The 19,838-nt window shown below is 41.2% G+C and overlaps 1 protein-coding gene across 2 annotated transcripts in view; it reads right to left on the reverse strand.

Moving 5' to 3' along the window:
* Positions 1-17,587, reverse strand: part of UQCC1 (ubiquinol-cytochrome c reductase complex assembly factor 1) — a 51,728-nt gene extending 34,141 nt beyond the window's left edge. The window contains exons 1-5 of one of the 2 annotated variants that reach the window (XM_069807843.1): positions 17,515-17,587; positions 13,790-13,894; positions 12,065-12,169; positions 7,604-7,711; positions 4,625-4,697 (exon numbers count right to left, since the gene is read on the reverse strand). In XM_069807843.1, the coding sequence (XP_069663944.1) occupies positions 4,625-4,697; positions 7,604-7,711; positions 12,065-12,169; positions 13,790-13,894; positions 17,515-17,538 (415 nt within the window). In that variant the 5' untranslated portion in view covers positions 17,539-17,587. The remainder of the gene's footprint in view (positions 1-4,624; positions 4,698-7,603; positions 7,712-12,064; positions 12,170-13,789; positions 13,895-17,514) is intronic. The other variant, XM_069807852.1, reaches the window with a different exon arrangement.
* Positions 17,588-19,838: the final 2,251 nt, after the last annotated feature.

Here is a 19,838-nt window from a genome sequence, read left to right on the forward strand (position 1 = left end):
TAGTTCAACAGACAGAGGTTTCTGAAGTAGAAGTTACCACATATCAATCTCCCACCACAGAAATCACTCTTCAGTGGAAAGCATAGCTCACACCTCTACTACTGGAAATACGGAGTTTTTAAAGACCTATTCAGTACCCAGGAGGGAAAAAATTTTTCTCTAACTTTCCAAGTGTTGCACTTCTATTTTTATAATTCATTTTTTAACTTCTGTATCAGGACTGCCTACGTCGTAAATTTAAAGGAAGGATGGCATCTTTAAAGCAACAAGCTTGCCCTCCGATACCAGCTTTTTAAAAAGAATGCAATTTTAAAATATGGGGGTTTGGAACACCTTATTCTGGGAAACTAACTGGGGAGAAAGATCTATCATCTAATTAAACTGAAAATTATTCCCTTCAGAATAGTTAGATACAGAAAAAAATGTCTGATGGTAAAGCTACCCATGAAATTACTGTGATTATCATCAGCTGGGGAATAAATCTGTTCTGCCCACAAAACACATCCTGTTCATATGTCTGCATATGATAACAGACACAAATGCTCAGGATTATGAGGACATACCTCTTCCTCCAGTCATATTCTGCACTTAAAATTCATCAGGTAAGGGATGCAAAACTTGAATGTGGACTTTCTTTCATGATAGCTCATCTTTGCCACTACCACAATTTTAGGCAGTACAAAATGGGATAATATCCCCCTATCACGCAAAAAAAAAAAAAAAAACAGGTGCACTACGTCAGTGTTCCCCTGAGCACTACAGATAGCAGCAAGTGTCTATAGGGCACCTGATGGGCTAAGGGAGACAGAAGAATCCAGAGTCCTGTAGGTAAACTCCAGCCCTTTCAAGCTGCTTGGCGGCCCTACTAGGAGCCACCTGAAAGACTGTTTTGATAGGGCCAGTTCTTTACTACTGCAGCTGCATGACAGTGCAGCAATTAACAGTATAAACAGTTCAAGATGAATTCAAGGTAGCCCTACACCCGATGTTCATCAAAATTCAGCTCAGCTCTCAGTATCACCTACCTGATCCTAAAAGCTGTTTTGACCTTTCAAGTATAAGTTTAGGCATGAAACACTCTCCTCACAGGTGGCTACCCCCTTCATTTTGTTAGAACTACCCAAGCACTGCAAGCTTTGTGCATAGAAAGCCTGGCACCAGTAATCTTGCTATTCCCTCTGCTACTTCGCTATTCCCCTTTAAACAAGAAACAGCTAAAGTCCTAAAACAGCTCAACTTCCTATATACAGACATTTGGGAGGTAGGCTCTAAAGCAGAGTTCCCAAAGTTTTGTCCACAGATGATCACAAAACAAAGAGACAACAGAATGGCAGGTATAATAAAATTAACTGCAGTATAATACTAGAGAGTCTCAATTAAAGCACCTCCTTTATATACTACAGCAGCCTCATGACTTGCATATCCATAGCCCGTATTTTGGAAACTGCTGTTCTCAGCCATAATACAGGGAAAGGCAGTTCACAGGGCTCATACTGCATAACAGAAGGTCTCAGAAATTTCACTAGGTATCAGTAGAAATGCACTGAGATAGCAAGATAGCCTATAAGACATGAAATGCTATCAGTGTCCTAGTCCTCAACACCAGTGACACTCTATGTCACCTCTGTCAGAGAGCTACCTGACAAAATCCACATACCAATCCAAGTTCCATAAGGTCCATAATAACAACTGCAGTTGTTATTCGTGCCACAACAAAACCACACCACAAAAAACACATCCAGAAAAAATGAAGAAGGCTTGACAAAGAACTGGTTCTGATCACACAGGGTTAATGAGCCCACAAATGGTTTTACACATGCATGGATGTACAGTTTCCAAGGCCAGCTCAGTAGGTTAACAACTCTCACAAACAGCACAGAAAAACCTAATAAGCTCCCCAGAGACCAGAGCTGACTTTGTGCCGTTCACTTGGATATCTCAACAATCTCAACACCATGCAACTAGAGCCAGAAGTGCTGGGGGCAGCAAAGCATAAATACACCGCTAGGTCTACATACAGTCAGCTCTGGCTCAGGCAGACTGGAGCTGGGTCCCATGTAGCACCATTACTACTCTTAGGGTTCCTAAGCTGTGCAATTCATCATGCGGGTGTGCAGCACCCACATCAGCATAGTCTCAGGCACATCTGTGCTTGCTGCATCACAAAGGGAAAGAGTTAAGAGTTAGTTGCTTCCTGTTCTTGCTAGTCCCCCAGGCTGCTCTTTTGGAACTGAGCTGCAGTCCTGCCTTAAGTGATGCCCATCTTTATTTGAAAAAGGAGCAATTCAGAACAGAAAAAAACAGCTCCTGACTGACCTAGTTTGATGAGGACATGGTGAACTGAACTGAAAGTTGGGTATCTTGCTTCGTGCTACGTTTCCTTCTCTGAACCATGTACTCCTCACCACCTACTTTATGCCACAGCTGCTGTCCATCAGACACTTCCATGTGCCACTTTAATTCACTAACACAGCAAAACAGTAAGTCAGTAAAAAACTGGGCTGTTTCAGGTCTTTCAGTGACCTAAACAGTTCACCAGATGACATGATAATTGTCCAGTCCAGAACACAGGCAGAAGAAGATGGAGAAGTGAGCCTTTTCCCTTTGGCCACTACTTCGACTCAGCTGCCCATGGAACCACAGGCAACCTAAAGCTTCTTCATTGGCAAAATCAATTTAAAAGGTTCCTGCCCACGTCACACAGTCTATGTTTTAGGGGAACTACTTTTTAAACATGGATCAAATGCCTGTTAAATGTTAAAGCTAATCCCCCAAGCGGCTGCAGCTGTAAGCAGACAGAAGTAACAGAAACTTCTTATATCTGTTTTTATATGAAAGCAATGATTTCTTTGGAACCACAACTATAGACCCCAACATTACAGGTGTTCTTATAACACCAACAGGTGCATCACACTCTCTGTCAACCTCAGCAAAACAAACTACCTTGTTCCTTACGTCACAACAGTCTCAAGTCAATGCAAACATAGGTTTCCCTGGGTGTAAATTCAGAGATGGACTGGCTACAACTTACGCTAGAGAGCAAAAAGACAAAAGGACCAATGAGGACATTCTGGAGAAAGCGGTGAAACTTGAAGGAAAGGCTGCCTGCTGTTTGTGATATGTTTAAAGTGAGGGGGAGCTCCGAGAATTTTCTCTTTAAAACAGTAAGACAATATCAAGAATACAACTGAAGTAATTTTACTCAGTACTGAGCCTGAAAATCTGTGCCAGTATCTTTTTCACAGTCATACTTTGAAACTCCTTTAAATTTTAATCTAGGGCAACATTTATATATCTTTGTACAATTAACCTGTTAAGCAGAGATAGTGAAACACCAGTTAAAAATAGCAAAGCCTCTATTTGAGAGGCAAATATGACAAACAGAAGAGAACTTATCTGAGAAAGCCTGAGAGGGCACACAGCTGGGGAGAGGTGTGCACAGAGGAAAAATGAGGTTCTAATTTTTTGAACACTGTTGATGAATCCTATTGCTCACAGAGTTCTGTCACTCCTGCAACTGCTGAAACCACATCACAGTTTTGGAAAACCTTCTGAAAACCATTGGAAAAATCTTGCAGCAGCAACACCATGTACCAAACCATCCTCAATAAGCTCTGTACTAGATGAACACACAGATGTCCCTGCAGCTGATCTCTCAAGAGGCAGCAGCAGCAGATTCAACCTGTGCTGATGCATTGTAAAGCCATAAGAAAGCATTCAGTAGCTCAAGGATTCAGGTGACAGGCCAGATCCAGGTAATGGGTTTACTAACAGCTAAATCACACTGACACAGGAAATAATTCGCATAAGAATAAAAAATTATTGAAGCTTACCTAAGTCTCAAAACCACATCTTCCCCATTCCCCAGACAGATTTGATACTAATAGAAACAGCAACAGATTTTTTAGCTAATAGCTAAAAAACTACATGCAATGTGGAAAAGCCACCCCAATTTAATATTCCTATATACTTAAAGGAGGGACTTGTGTCCCTGTTCTAGTCATACTCTCTACCCAGTCAAGAGACATGTCCTGGTTTAATGCTGTCATGGTGAGTAAAACATAGAAAGGCTTTAAGTTTTAGCCAAAACTGCCCCAGCCATGAGGGAGAGAGACAGGTAGGACCCTGTGATCTAACTGACCCTGTATCATAAAAAAACTTGTGCGTCAGTGGACAGGGATGGTTCTCATACCTGCACCCCAATTATACTGGACCTTCTCACAACTGGTCGTGGGACAGGGTAGGACACAGAGACCATCTGACCACAGTAAAAAGGGAAGAGATACCAGGATTCTTAGTTTATCACAACCCTAGTAATAAAAAAGTCAATATCCTTCAAACTCCAGGATATTCTGGGTTTTACCTATCCCACCCTTCTTCTTGTTCTCCATTGCAGCAGGCAAAATGTAACAGTCCCAGACTCCAGAATCTGCCCTTGAACCCTTGCCACTTCAGAGCTTAAGGGAATCCTGTAGTACAATCAGCTTCTAGTTGACCATGCACCATTAGGGTCTGACAAGTCTTTTTGCTGTCATATTTATCGGTATAAATATGTCTAATGAATGTTCATCAGAAGTTCTCTCACCAGGGCAATAGTCCAAATACCATCAAGTCCATTACTTACTGTTAAAAAATTCCTCATAGTCAGTTTTCTCCACACAGCATGTGTACATGCGCAAAGCTGCTACCTTAATTTTCTAAAGAAAAAGAGAAGACAATACTTAAAGTATTCATCATGAGAGCTAGTGTACACTACTGCTTTTGTTAAATACATACACTATCATTTTCTGAAAAGACTTCTTTTGAGAATCACAATCACTTGAGATTTTCAGGAGCACATCAAACTATTATATCTCCCACGAATGACACAAGTATAATCAATCTTGCCTTGAAGCAAAAAAATGATTAAATGGCTTCTTGAATACACTTCCAAATCTAGTTTAATATAATACTGTCATTACAGAAAAATAAATTAAATGGCTTTCCTTACAGAAACTCCAAAGATGCCAATTCACAATTCCTGGTTTCCTCCAAAAACTTTAATTGATGTATACCACTCAAAGTGGTTTGTATAATTTAAGTTTTAAATATTAAAGAAGTGACATATCAGACATGTTCTAAAAATACCTCTTTTCCTATGAAAATTGACCAACTAAGCTTCACAAGAGAGAAAGGAATCCCAAATAATGAATGACGTGAGGTATACTCAGGTGCTTTGGCACTTCTAATTTTGTTCTTGGCCTGCCGTTGCACCACAAACACCTTCAGTGCATCATCTATATCAGACACGTGCTGAAGCTTCAAACGGCACAATAATTGATAGCAAAGACCGTAAAGAGAAGAGCTGTCAGCCATTCCTGTTTACTAACATCAAGGGGAAAAAAAAAAAAAAAATTTGAAAACTCCAGAGCCCACTCCCCTATCTAAGCCAGGAAGCAGCACTGGGTTTGGGTTGTTTTGGTTTGGGTTTTTTTCTTTTTTTTTGTTTGTTTTGTTTTTTTAATTATTTTTAGTGACATACACTAAGGATCATCTGAATGCTCACTATGCAACGGAGATGAGCATCATGCCTGTCAAATGGCACTTCAAATTACCAAAGTAATTATTTGTGTCTCCTCCAACCAAAAGAAAAATAAGAAAGTTGCAACTGATCTCCTGCTGTGGAAACACAGAAGACATTACTTTTCTTATTCAATAATCTCAGGCTTCTGTCAAAAATCAAGTGTACATTTAAACTTCTTGCATTAAAATAATTTATACTGGAGTTCTGAAGGTTTCCTTTTTAAAGGTAATGCTGCCTGGCCTGGGAGTAGAGATCTCCCCAGTGAAAGCCATTGCCCCAGACCAGGCATTACTAGACATTAAAAACATACTGTAAAGAACAGTCCCTGCAATCCAGCCCTTAAATAAGGCAGGTAACACAGGAGAAACTGGTGAAATTTAATCATGGAAGTTTTAGGGTGTAGAAGAGGTGTGGGGGAAGGGAGAAGAAAATGGAAAAAAGCAGAGAAATATTAAGAAACTTCCCTAAGATCTCAGAAAGAGCACTGGCAAGGCCAAAAATGAACTCAGGTCTCTTGGGCCCTAACCACAAAATAACTCTCTCCAAACCCAAGTTCCCTAGCCAAAAGCAGGCAGTAAAGAGTAGCAATTAAGGAGAACTCTGAATCAACACTTAGAGCTAACAAGAATCTTTATTACAACAATATGTACACAAGCACATGGGAGAGAAACTACTCTCTCATGAGGTTTAGCATCACCTGATTAAAAGCAACTGATTTTAACCAAAATACCTAACCCCCTTAAGTGTCAGTTATCTTTTCTTTATATTTTCTCTCTGAGGAGTGAGATGCAATCAGCAACAGTTTCAGATCAGTCTCGGGGGAGGTCCACTCCACTTGCAGATATTCAAAGCACTTTATAGGTTTTAATTCCTGCACTGTTAGGCTCAGCCCTTCCTTCAAGCTGCCTTTTCCTCTCCCTCCTTTATACTGTGTCCTAGTTCAGAGCAAAGAAATTATGAATTTCATCTCTGCCTTTTTTCTTCTGCATAAGGAACTGAAGGTGTCTTGTACAGAACTGCTCTCATTTACTCAATGTTAACAACTGCTTAATGAAAATACTATTTAAAAAATGTGAAAGAGGAGGACCTATTTCTGTCTCTGCCCTAGTCAGCTACTACTGAACAGCGACTCAAACAGCAATCATAACATATATCACTACTGCCCATTTGGGAGACCCTGCTGTCACAGAAATACAGAACACTGAAAGAGGTTCAGAGAAGGGCAACACAAATCAAAACATGAAAGAGTCTCAACAGCAGAAACAAGTTAGACCACGTCTCCTCGGACCAGAGAAAGACTAAGACATTATGGAATATATGAGTCTAGAAAATCATCAGTGGAAGGGAGAATGTGAACATACACTCCAAGGAAAGAATAATCCCCATTTTTTTTAAGTACAAAATTAAAAGGTACCAACTGAAAACAACTGTATGTCTTCCCCCAATGGGTACTCAAGCTATGGAACTCCCCGATATTGAATGCTATAAACTTACAAGAGTTCAAAGTGCAACTGGACAAATTTATAGATGAAAAATCCAACAGATATTACAGAAAAATGTCTAGTTTCATGCAGGAAGTTCTGAAACAGACAACTATTGTGGGCTGGAGGAGCACGAGAAAAGTATCACAATATGCTTTTCCTGTAATTAAATTCTTTCTAGAAAATTGCAATTGGTCATTATTAGAGACAAGATGATGGTCTACGTAGGTGTTTGACTTAATAAGGCTGTTACTGTGTTCTTTGGTGCACAAATGAAGTGAAAAATAAGATATCTGAAGAAATTCAAGAAGGCTTAAGACTCTACAAACCAAATAAAATATTCCTACTTATGTCAATGATGGCAATGCACAGATCAAGGGAGGTTCAAGCTATGGATTATTATTCCTCCCATCACAAAACAGGAATTTACATGGGTAATAATTAGAACTTTTCCATTAAGTGCTCCTATCATAAGAAAAAAGGTGGGGTTTTTTTGGTTTGCTTTTTAGAAATCTGAAAGTATCAAACAACCAAAAGAATTATTAAATGAATGCTTTACCCATCTGCTGTACTTCAGTGGTCCTGTGAAACCCATTGCTTCGATTATCCTTGTGAAAGCACCCACTTTCTCTTCAGAAGGCTGCATGGAATCTTTTGCAGAAAGATGCTGTAAAATTGAAATATCACATATTTCAGTCTTAGCAATTAAATCTGACAAATCATTTTACTTAGAAAAGCTACACGTTTAATAGAGAATTTTACATTTTTGTTTACTTTTTGTTCAACAAAACAAATACATATTTAAGCTTCCTCCGCAAAATACTACACTGTTTTTCCTGTGTGACATTCTTCTGTTTATGAATGCAAACACTGCATAACCATTTTGATAAAAGCATCCCATTGGAAGCTCAGACTCAAATAGTTTGTACAGAAACCTGCTTTCCAAAATATGGCTCCCATTCTAGATTCCCATATTCTTTCTAGATGTGTGTCTTTACTTGGGCTTAAATCTTTTGCAGATAAAATGAGCAAAAAATCACAGAAACAGAGTAAATAAAGCTAACCTTTCACATTCCCTCTCTTACTCTGACAGACATATCGTATTCTAGAGCAATTATATATTATATAAACCAATCAGCTCCATCTTAAAACTAAGGAAGCTACGTGAACCCACTGTTCTTACTGAAAAGCTCCCCCAGACTGTCATTCCCCTTACAGTTAATCTAAATGGTACTTGCAGAAAATCTAGATCAGGAAAGTATTTAGTCCCCAATGATATGCAGTGTCTGTAAACATGAAGATATATAGTCTCTCTTCCAGATGAACTACACAATTTAAACACCATTGGACTGACAAGAAATCTTCAGGGCGTTCTGCCTCTAAGCACCCTGGCAGTAGCAATCAGCCATCAGTAACTACCATCCATACTCCAGCAAATAATTTCTCATGAATTAAGTATGCAGTATAAACATTTTGTTATCAACAAATTACTCTACTTTTAAGCTATCTAACCAAAATCTAATGCATGTGAATCTCCTACATATACTTGAGGAATACAGCTAAGAGCCATTATAATCTGAGAAAGTTCCCTGACTAAAGAATTGTTAAATTGCTTTAAGAAGCTGGAATTTTACCCTAAACACTTCCTCCTAAGACACGAACATACTAAGAAAATAATTTTCTTAGTAGGGAAGCAATTTAGCTACATAAGGACTGCCATATATGGCCAGAACAAACACTTAGACCAGGTTGCCATCTCCAACAAGGACCAGTGGCAGACACTTGGACAAGACAGAAAGCAGAGCTATATGGCACACACGCCACAGCTTCCTGGGATGTACCTGCCCAGCTTGACAGTCATTCTTGCATGAGAAAATGTATCCACAAATTCATTTTTGGCAGCTACAATCGGATGCACCTTCAGCACCCCAGTGTTTAACCTCCGTAACGCAGAGTTGTGGTACATGAGTTTCACAGTTTAGTTATGTAAAAAAAATTCCCTTGTGCCTGTTTTAAACCCACTCTTATCATTTCATTAGATGCTCTCAATTTCCCTATAGGAAGCTGCAAACAACCATTTCCTATTCCCTTTTTCAGTGTCTTTTATGACTTTTATAGGCCAGTATCATACATCTGCCATCAGGTATCTCTCCTTCGTTTAGAAGGGTCCTAAAATAGCCTCTTCTCATACTGAACACTTTTCACATTTCTGATCATTCTGGCTGTATTCTTTATAGTTTTCCCAGCGCTAGTATAGTAATTTTTGAAATGGCATGAATGATAAATAAATACATATTAAAATACAGACACATATCCTGTACAAGTAGCTATACTTGAATAAAAACTAACTGTAAAGGTGACAAAAATTGTAGCTTTGAGACATTATCAATCTCTATGTATATCCACACACAACCTTCAGCATTTGAGATAAAATGCTTTGTACTTGTGTACTATCCAGAGATGGTTATTAATGTCTTGAACCCCATCATGCCTAGTATTCAGGTAAATAGGAAGAAACATGCTCACTGCCATTTTAGTATCTATCAGTCACCCAGTAAGCCCTGCTTTAATACCCAGATCCTTGTTTTGAATGTTGACGTTCACCAAGTCCCCATTATCATCCAGAATGAAAGCATCTGCAAAGGCACTTAACCCACTCTCTGCCGCATGTGATGGACCCAGTGAGTGTACCAACACGTAGGTGAATATTTAAACCAATTTTTAGTACTTTCTCTTCAAGATTATCCCATACAATACTCTTCTCCTCTACACTAAAAATGATACCTAACCTTACATCACAAGATAACTCCATAAGCTGCCCCTCCAGCCAGGCAATGATAGGATATACTCATACTCAATGCAGAGCTTGTGTCCTAATAACCACTGATGTACCAAACTCACTAATTCAACTTATCTCCTCCACAGGAATTAAAATCATTCTAAACCCCTAGTGAATCTAGGCAGATTAATTTTACTACACGCCTCTTATCTACAAATGCATTATGAAGTCTCCCTTAGTATGGATTTTTCATTATGCAGAGGAAGTTAAGTTAAAAAACAAAATATCCCAATTCAGCTGTTGTTAGCTCATCACCAAAAAAATGACTGACTGGAAAACAGTCTTTTTCTAAGAAATGCCATGATTCTTGCTTCATTCTTCTGCAAGTCTGCCTGGACTAGCTCAGGAGATGGAGAGGGGATTTAAGCAGTGAGTGTTTGGTTCAACCTGTGGATAGAGGTATGCAGTTCATCCTGCCAATGCTAGGACTGCAGCCGAATGCAATTAAATAGTCCTAAAAGCGTATATAAAAATCAGATCTAGAAAACATATAGAGGAAGCTTCAAAAATATGTTTTATAACTCACTCAGACGAAGCTCATCAAGACACTGAAAGATACTTAAGCCCACCTCAGGCTGACTTTCCTGCTCAGTACCAGAAATTCAGTGCTCAAAGCAAACAATCCTCTTAATTTTGACACCAAATATAAAACTGAAACAATTGGACCTCACCATTAATTCTAAACACTCCTACCAGGAGGGCATAGTCAAGTTCACTTTTCAAAGATGAGTAGGTACTTCTTTCTTCAAAATAATGAGGCTGCAGTCCAAAAACCTACCTCAAACCTTACCTACACTGTTGTAAACTGCTTCCTCCGGTCATAAATCCTGTCTGGCTTCCTACACCAAGGCTATTTTAACCAGGAAGTTTCCCAATTCATCTTTCAACCTCTGTACTGCTCCCCTAGCCCTTTCCAACACATCAAAAGCAAGTCTCTGATCCCTGCCTTGAAGATCTTCATGCTATTCCTGGCTTGTTAGATCTACCATCTTGTCATACATTGCTCACCCAGATCTGCTCTGCAAATGACGCTTGTGCAGGTATAAGAGAGGGGTGACGCAAGCAGGCATAGAGACTAGGCATTATGCACCATGTTTGAGAGCCTGGATTCTGTTCTTAGCTCTGTACATGGCAAATTGTGCAAGCCATTTTGTATGCTTCAATCTCTTTGTCGGCAAAATGTTTGGTTTACCTCATGAGCTGAATAACACTGAAAAAATGACAACCTCTATTTAAGAACTAGATGCAAACAGCAGCCAGGGGTTCTTTCTTTCCACACATCTCCTCATTTTCCTTCATTTTGTCTATCCATGTCAAAATAACCAATTTAAAATACTTCTTAGTATTGACCTGTAACTCTACACCAGCAAAATACACAACAGACAGCAGATAGCAAACTGGGATTGTTGCTGTTATGCAAGTTTTACTCATCAATCCCTAACTTTCCTTCTGTCCTCTCATTTCTCATGCACATGCTCCATTTTGCCATTTTCTTCATATTGCGTTAATAAGAGCAGGATCAGGATATTTATTAGTTGAGAGACACTGACTCCCTTAGATTAAGTGCTAAACTAATCTTATGGAGATGATTCATGAAAACTTCTATTCCAAGACAAAAGACAATCAATGTAAGAGATGCAGAGACCACAAATTAACAAAATAGTACGGACGAACAGTAAATAAATTATTACAGAATACTTAGTTGTTATTAGTAGATTGCACGACAGTTTTCAGTGTTTAGCAGATAATAAAACTGTCATTACACATTATTCCCAAGCTAAAGAATCAGGAAACATCTTGTCACTTCTAATATGTCCTGACAACTTCTAAGTTTCCCTTTTTAAAGGTAAGAAAGGAACATCTTCTCCCCACCCCAATAACTACTCTCCTTAACTTAGTTTCTTTCCTCATTGGAAAGACGCCCTCAGGCTTACCGTTGGAACCTTCACCCCAGATAACCCAACTGTAACCACACCTTCCTATGCTAGCTAGCACTTATTTTCTGGAAAGGAACAGGGAGCACTTCTCACATTATTGGACCCACTGTTCATGCTACACTAAAACATTTATATAAAAGTTGAATCATCTCCTACATGTTTTGAAAAGTGTTTTGTTACCTGTATCTGTATAATCCCTAGCACAATGTGCCCTCTGACAATAAAAACATCAAACTTTTCTAACCTTATTTGCATTGTAAAACGACCTGTTTTGTTGTGTAATGGCTCCATCGGCTTGAATCACTCCACCACAGGATTTAGACAGTTGGAACTGGCCAGCCTTGCGTCTCTAGTAAAAATGATAAAATAAAAGAGAAGAAAAAAATGCAGAGACCACTGACTAGTAAACACTTAACAACAATTACCCTTAATTTGCTTCCAAGTCAATTACAGTTCAGTCTAATCCTGAAAAACTTTGTATCACAAAAAGCACAATTTTATTATCTTAACTGTTACAAACAAAATGGCTGTCCATACTTAATGCTTTGCACCACACATTTTCTAGTGTCCTTTAAACGTACTGATGGAATGGACTGGCAGAACACTCCACTCTCAAGAACCACAGGCTATCTGCTTTGATTTTCTCACATGCTACTTCTAATTATGGATTTCGTCTCTAAAAGAATAATTCTTTTTCCTGGCCTTGCAGAGAAACAGTTTATGCTATTTTTATCTACAACTTTACAGTCCATTCAACTGTCTTTGTGGCCAGGACTGAAGAAAAACAAATTACAGGGTAAAAGCTATCACTGCAACCACTATAACTTCACAGCACATGATTTGTATTATAGAGCTACAGCACAATAAAGAAAACTATCAAGTAGGAGTGAGTGGGATCTCCAGGTAAGAAGCTGCACTGCACACTGAATAGAACACCTATCATAGCCTCCCAGAACATCCAGATTAGCAGTAACTTGTTTATGAATAAATTCAAAATAAACATGCTGGTTTGTTCAGAGTAGTCATCCCCAGAAGTCTACTGAATCTACTGGTGGCTCAGAGCAGGCCCAGCTTTATCAACTTCATAACTGCTCATTTCCCTCTCTACTCCCAACATCGTATGCTACTTGATATGGACTGGTGCTTTAATAGCATGGTTGTGTCACAAAATCACAGGCAATTTTCCCAGGACTGGAAGGTCTTATCTGAAAAAAGACATCCAAGCCAAAGAGTTTACAGGTAAGTTTCTAATTCTGTAAGTCATGGCTCTATGATACAAGTTGTATTATACAGGAGGACAAAGAAGAGGCCTAATCTCCTCTTGTTTCATTGTATGCAAGAAGGAAACACCAAGAGATATACTCTAATTCTGTTCAGATATCGTGCATCTATTCCCATTTTCTATACATTTTTCGCCTCTTTATTATTAACTGCTATTACATGATGTTCTAGTTAATTTACTATGGATAGACGCAATCTGACACTATGCATGCTATTACAGAATTGGAAGCAAAACTGCAAAGCAGTGCTTTCCCCTGAAACAACACTACTTAATGTTGTGCTGTGCTAGGTAAACATACCATCAGTACCAGAAAATCCATGGCTACTGTACAGTGGAGATGTTCTACAAAATAAAGTGTTGGAAATTACATGCAATCGTGACTAGCTTGTAATAGCTGCTTTGGAATAATAACAACTGCATTTGGACCTCTGCATTTAATCTGCTCAAGACAAATCATTTGGATCCATTAAAAGACTACACAGCTGAAATGAAGACAACTGTGTAATAAAGAGTGGGAGCTCGCCCTCTTAGCAGCAGAAAGCTTTTAAGTTGCCTTGCTATTTCAGCAATACACAGACAGTGAAGACATCACTTTCGGAAGCCTCTTTATTTAAAAATCATTACTTTTTCTTACTAATTTAAACTTATCCCATTTTTTATAGAATTTAACATAGTCCGATATCCTACCTGGAAAATGCCATAGAGCATCCGTCTACACTGGCCTTGGACTGCACTTGTCTGTAATAATCCACTGCATGCTGCAATCCATTGAGTTACTCCAGTCTGGCAGCTCTGGAACAGAGAGACTAGCAATGAAGAAAAAGACTCTAATACTCAGAAACAGTTTAACTGCCCTCCTGCTTCCAAAAGTTTTATTCATTTACACAACAATCCTCAGATTAAACCTCCACCTTGAGCTTGACAGAAGTACAAATTTTGGTTTTAAAAAATATCTTGCCTTCCAGTACAAGCATGCAACACAAGTTTGACGGCAGAAACAGATCAGTCAAAGGAAATGGTGGGCTGTCTCTATCATAAAACTACACCACAATTGTTATATCTACACAATAAATTCAAATGCTTAAGAAGCATTCTTCAATTGACTGATCTCTAAAAAGTCCTCATCCAACTCTCAGCTTTTATGCATCTTTGTCTTACTTTACTCAGGCACAACTAAGAATTTTAGTATTTCAAAAGCATGTATTATCCTAATAAATTTCAGTGAAGACAATTATTTTCTGTAACGAAGATGTCAGGTAATATGGAAAAGAGGCAGGGGTTTTCTTTGCCTGCACTTTCTTTGTACTTTTCATTTTCTGCAGTATTCAAGTTAGTGCAATATTTGCCTCCTTCATACATGTTCTACATTAATATTAGAAATGATGTCTAGACAGGATATGCTTTTTTCTACTAAAAATAGCTTCATTTTCAATTGGCCACAAAGACGATTAAGAGCTTGAAGCATCCAACATATGAGGAGAGGTTTAGCTTTGATAAAAGAAGACTCCAGGGAAATCTTATCAATTTGTATAAATACCTGATGGGGTGGGCAGTCAAACTCTCCTTAGTGGTGCCCAGTGAAAGGACAACTATGAGACTAGCAGATCTGCCCAAAGATGAGGAGGAACAGACACAAAACCAACTTGAGTTCCTGCTCGTTCCCTGTACCTGCACAGTCACTGCTGTCCCTCAGGTGCAGTGTACTGCCTCCTCAGGCTGTCCCTCATCAACCCCTCACAGAGCTGCACTTTTAATCCATTAAAGGAATTGATTTGAGTTTTTAAAAACTGCAAGGGGAAAGATGCACTAGCATAACAAATGTGATTAGTGTTCACTACTGCTACACCTTCCCATTTCTGCTGTAGCAAGACTACTTAGTTTCTGCTCTTTCTCCATAACATCACTACCCAGCAAGTAAAATTATGAAAATTATACATTTCTATCCAAAAACACATTTCCGCTGAGTACCACAAAGTACTTCTTGAGGTAATCCAGTGCTCTGACATAAACAGTTTAACAAACACTTAAGTGACAAAGAAAATTCCACATTTTTTTATAAATAATTACTACAAGATTCCAAGGCATCTGATAGAAATTTTTTGAGGCTTTTTCTTCGTAATAAGGAGGAAAACATGCCCAGGTTGCGATATGTCTTAGAGCTTGAATATACTGGGGTTTATAGCTGTTGAAAAGCACTACTGCAAGAAAACTGGACAGAGACATATGAAAACATAAAATAAGAATATGCGCACTTAACAGGCGAGATGTGATAAAACAATCAAGTTAAAAAAAAAAAAAAGACAACAGCAGAAAGCAGCAGAGCAACAGAAAGGGAACATGATGAGCTAAGGAATCTTCCCTAAGCCAGCACCACTGTTCGCAGAACATAACCTTCCTTTCAAATTACAAGTGCTACTTTTACTTCTCCATTTGACTGAAAGAAAACATACTAAGCATAAACTGAACCGGATTACTCAGGAAGAGTCTGCAGACAGTGCAAGCACCTCCTGTGGCTAGCTGCCTTGTCAAGATACAGATGGAAGAATATCACTATGGTCTACATCCTCCTGGCAACCATTAGGAAAGCCTTAGGTGGCAGACAAACTATTCATCGAGATCTCTTCTCAGGTGAAGAACAGCTTTATCATAATGGCAGTATTAACTAGTAGAGCTGAAATGTTTGGACAATAATCAGGACTGTATCATATGCTGTCAGCTCCTGAGAAGGCTTGAAGACAGAAGAAAAAAAATAATTTCCTTTCCTATTTCCAGAACAAAGAAGAGACACTGAAAGTTTGAATACTTATTTGCATATGATTAAGCAACTATTAAGTTCTAATGCAAAAGCAGATGCTGGGAAATGCCAAGGATCAGCAAAGCTTGAACTGAAGCATGTTGCTGCTGTCAGAAGTCACCTGCCTCCCAACTGTGTACTCCCACCACTTACTACAGCTCAGCTGCTTCTCCGATTACAAAGTAAGGCACTTCAGATCATAAAAATGGCAAACAACTACATCTCCTCCCCTCCAAAGAGAAATTTTTTTGGCCAGGCTGAAAAGTTGAATCAGCTTACTTTGCCATATGAATGCCAGCAGCAGCCAGGAGAGGAGTTGCCCAGGGACAGGTAAGCCTAGGAGACACACCCTTCACCCTCTGCAAGCAGGTTTTAATTGCAAACCACATCCTGGGGGTACTGCTCCACAGACAGCTGAACCCATGTGGTGACTCCCTGCTTCTCTACCACTCTCCCCGCTCCCCTCCTGCCTGGCTTCCCCCTCCCTTTTTGCTAGTGATTGCCTCTTTAACACATTAAAATTGCAGGAAACTATTTTTATTTTGCCACAGTTCTGCTGCTCCAGAATTTGGAGCACAGGGGCCAAGAAAAACGCTGGAGGAGGCAATGGTAAGCAACAGTGCAACGACATGATGAGCAAGGAGAAAGCATAGGAATGGGAGGAGGAAGCAGGAACTCAAGCTCACTGCATTTCAGTTGCTCTCAAGCAGGTTTGCTCTCAGTTGCTTTCAGCTTGAGAGCTGAAAGGACAGGACTCACCATGCTTGTAAAAACCACACCCTGAGACATCAGTTCCAAGAACTCAGTGGATTAATTTCATAAGTGGGTATTGCCTTCTGACTAAAGGCCTTTCACCTTCCTAACCTAGCAGCTCTGCCCACCCCTGTATTTGTGTGTGACAGAATATCAGACCCAGGCACAAACTTCCCTTTTCTAGACTACATGCTAAAAAGTGGCACTTTGCCGCCAAGACTTTAAAGGCTAAAAGGAGAAAAAAAGTTCACACATGCACGAGGAAGGAGTTGTGTGATTAGTAATCCAGTCTCACTCATTCATAGGAACCCAATCTCTTCCACTTAACCCAGAAATTGGAATCTTATATTATCCTTGCTATGAAACACCTCTAAAGTGAGAAGGGAACCTCTAAGAATGGCAATCCCCACCCCACAGGGCACGCACACTGTGCCCAAAGCAACAAGACAAGTACCGGACTGAAAAGAAAAAATTTCTCAAGCCCCAGTCAGGAGTACCAAAGCCTTGCATAATTCTTATGTAAACACAAACTCCGAAGGAAAAGCTCGACCCACTCCTTCACCAGAGACCACTGCCGGGAGAGGAGGCCACGGGAGGAGGCGGGAACAGCCGTTGGGTGCCGCAACCCCCCGCAGACACCCCCACGACCTCACAAACGCCACCGAACAGCCTCTTCCTTATGCACGTTGCCTGGGGAGCGGCCACGCCAGAGACAAGCCGCGCACAGGGCGGCCCGCGGGAACTGGCGGGACAACCCAGGCACCACCGGAGTGGCGCTGGGACAACCCCGCGGGGACGCGCCCGGCCGCACACACCGCTCGTTCCCGGGGCGGAGGAGGCGACCCCGGCCGCCGCCACCACTCACCGCGGCTCGCACCAGCGCCGCCATGGGTCCTCGGCGCCGCTTCCGGCGGCGCGGCCAGGCCGGGGCGGCCCCTTCCGCCCCGTTGACTGCGCATGCGCGGGCCTGGAGTGGCGCGGTGGCAGTTGGCGGCAGGGGCGCAGCCCCGCGTGGCTGTGGTGGGCGGGCTGCTCGGCGCGGGGCGGGCCGCGCGGCTGACAGACTGAGGCGGCCGGGGGAAGCGGGGTTATGAGGAGGGAGCGGTAGAAAGGAGGGGAGGGTCCCGGCCCTGGGCCGGGGTTTGGTTGGGAACGGGAAAAGGTGGCAAATCTTTGCCCGGTCGTCATTGTCAGTCCTCTCCTCTGGAAGGCCCGACCCCGAAGGGGGATGGTGGCTATGCTTTCACTCTGCTGCTTGGCAGCAGAGTGAGCAATGTGAAAGCAGCGATAGTTTCGTGCGGCTGAGGTTGATCTGGCCATTCTGGCTGCCCCAGGCAGGAGACAGCATCTGTGTGCGCCTGTGCAGGTGCCAGCACAGGGATTTCACAGAGGTAGTACCAGGAGAACATGGCAGAGCCCTTCATGCCAGTGTCCCCATAGGCCCTGGAGCCAGCACCTTGCTGCCGGGAGCGATCCCACCTGCCCCTGGTGTGTATTCCCTACTCCTTGCTTCTGCTGGCACCAGCTTTCATGAGGCCGCAGAGCAGCAACCCGATGGGTTGAAATGAGCTGGCTTGTTTTGCCAGGTTAGTCTTAATCTGGATCACATCCACATCACCTCACAAATGTGAGTCCTGGTACACGGGAGGCTGGTGCAGATGTGAGCAAGAGCAGCTGGGGAAGAGAGCAAGGATGCTCTTTTCAGCCACAGTGCTGGCTTGGAGGGCTTGGGGAACTATAATACTCTACTCCTCTCTTTCCCAGCTTATTTACTGGGATGTCAGCTTCTCAAGAGGGCAGTAGCAGCTGCTTTAATGGCCCTGAAACTCCACAGTAGTCCTTAGAAATCTTCCATATGTTCTTAAATGTCAGGCCTCGGGGGACCAATGGAGTCACCTGCTTGGATTTTCTTTGCACAGGCATCCCAGATCCCTCTGCCTGCAGTTGGTCTTTGCTGAGATGTTCTGACTCACCGCAGCTATCTGCTGAAATAGATTTAATGGTATCTGAACATGTTTAGTGAACGCGTTGTTCTGACGTGGGGCTGGATGTTGAACAATGGAGGGAACTGTAGATCTCTGTCAGGGATATGCTACGTTTCATTTCGTTCTTGTGCCTGCGTCTAATTCTAGGGAGGAAGGTTAAAGCTAGCTTTGCTTCTTTCTATTTGCTTAGCTGTCCTCCATCTATTAGACTCAAAGCAATGTTAAATACCATTGTTAACAGCAAATCTGTTGTGAGAAGGCTATGGAGGAGAATGATTACACTTTTCTGAAGCCTACTCTTTGCCATTAATGTGTTAGAGTCATTAAAAGTGATGAAGTTCAAGAACCCCTGCCATGTGTAGTCGTACAGAGAAAAGGCTTCTGTCAGTAGCAGAGGAATCTCACAGTGGTGTGCAGTAGTCTGTCCGCCATAGCGGACACTTTCTAACTTGGAGCTGTGTGTCTGATAAATACGCTGAATATGCCGGTTCCTGACACTCACCTGGGTTTGTGTTAGTCTTACATAATGATGCACAGAAGGATTTTGACACATTTCAGTTGGAGAAAATTGGAGTTGAAAAACTCTTACCTAAGATTCCTCTGCCTATCACTGTTGTGTCATTCTCACTGTAGCACTAAGCCCTTTTCTTGTCAGTCTAGCTGAACACAGCTACCTCATATGCACAGAGCAGCACATCAGACTGCCTCTGAAGGGAACATAGAGACAGAAGAGTTGGAGGTGGATCTGAATTTCAATTTCAACTCCAAGGGGATTTCCTCAGTCAGAGCACTGGCAAATTACTCCCCTTTATGCACACAATCCTTGCTGTCCTCAAGTTCCTACTGTTCAGCTTTGCTCAGTGGGCAGCTCCACGACTGCGTGAGTCTTACCTCAGTCATAATGAATTTTCCATGTGGAACTGCTCCTGGGAGAGCATTTTAACCAGCAACAACAAGAAGTCCCAGAGACAGGGCAGAAAAGTTCCTATCTAACTGCTGGTGTTCTTTCATCTGAGGCCATTACCAATGGCAGAGAAACTTGCTTTCATGAATGTGCTAAAGCATGCTGAGGAACATTAACAATGGCCTTAGATGTGTTAGCAACCAGGTGACTGAACAGGAAAGAAGAATCAGAAAGGATATGATGATATTTAATTTATATAATGAATTATAAAATAAGTTTCACATTATTTATTATAATAAT

This window comes from Haliaeetus albicilla, chromosome 2, assembly GCF_947461875.1.
Source record: "Haliaeetus albicilla chromosome 2, bHalAlb1.1, whole genome shotgun sequence".
NCBI lineage: Eukaryota > Metazoa > Chordata > Aves > Accipitriformes > Accipitridae > Haliaeetus > Haliaeetus albicilla.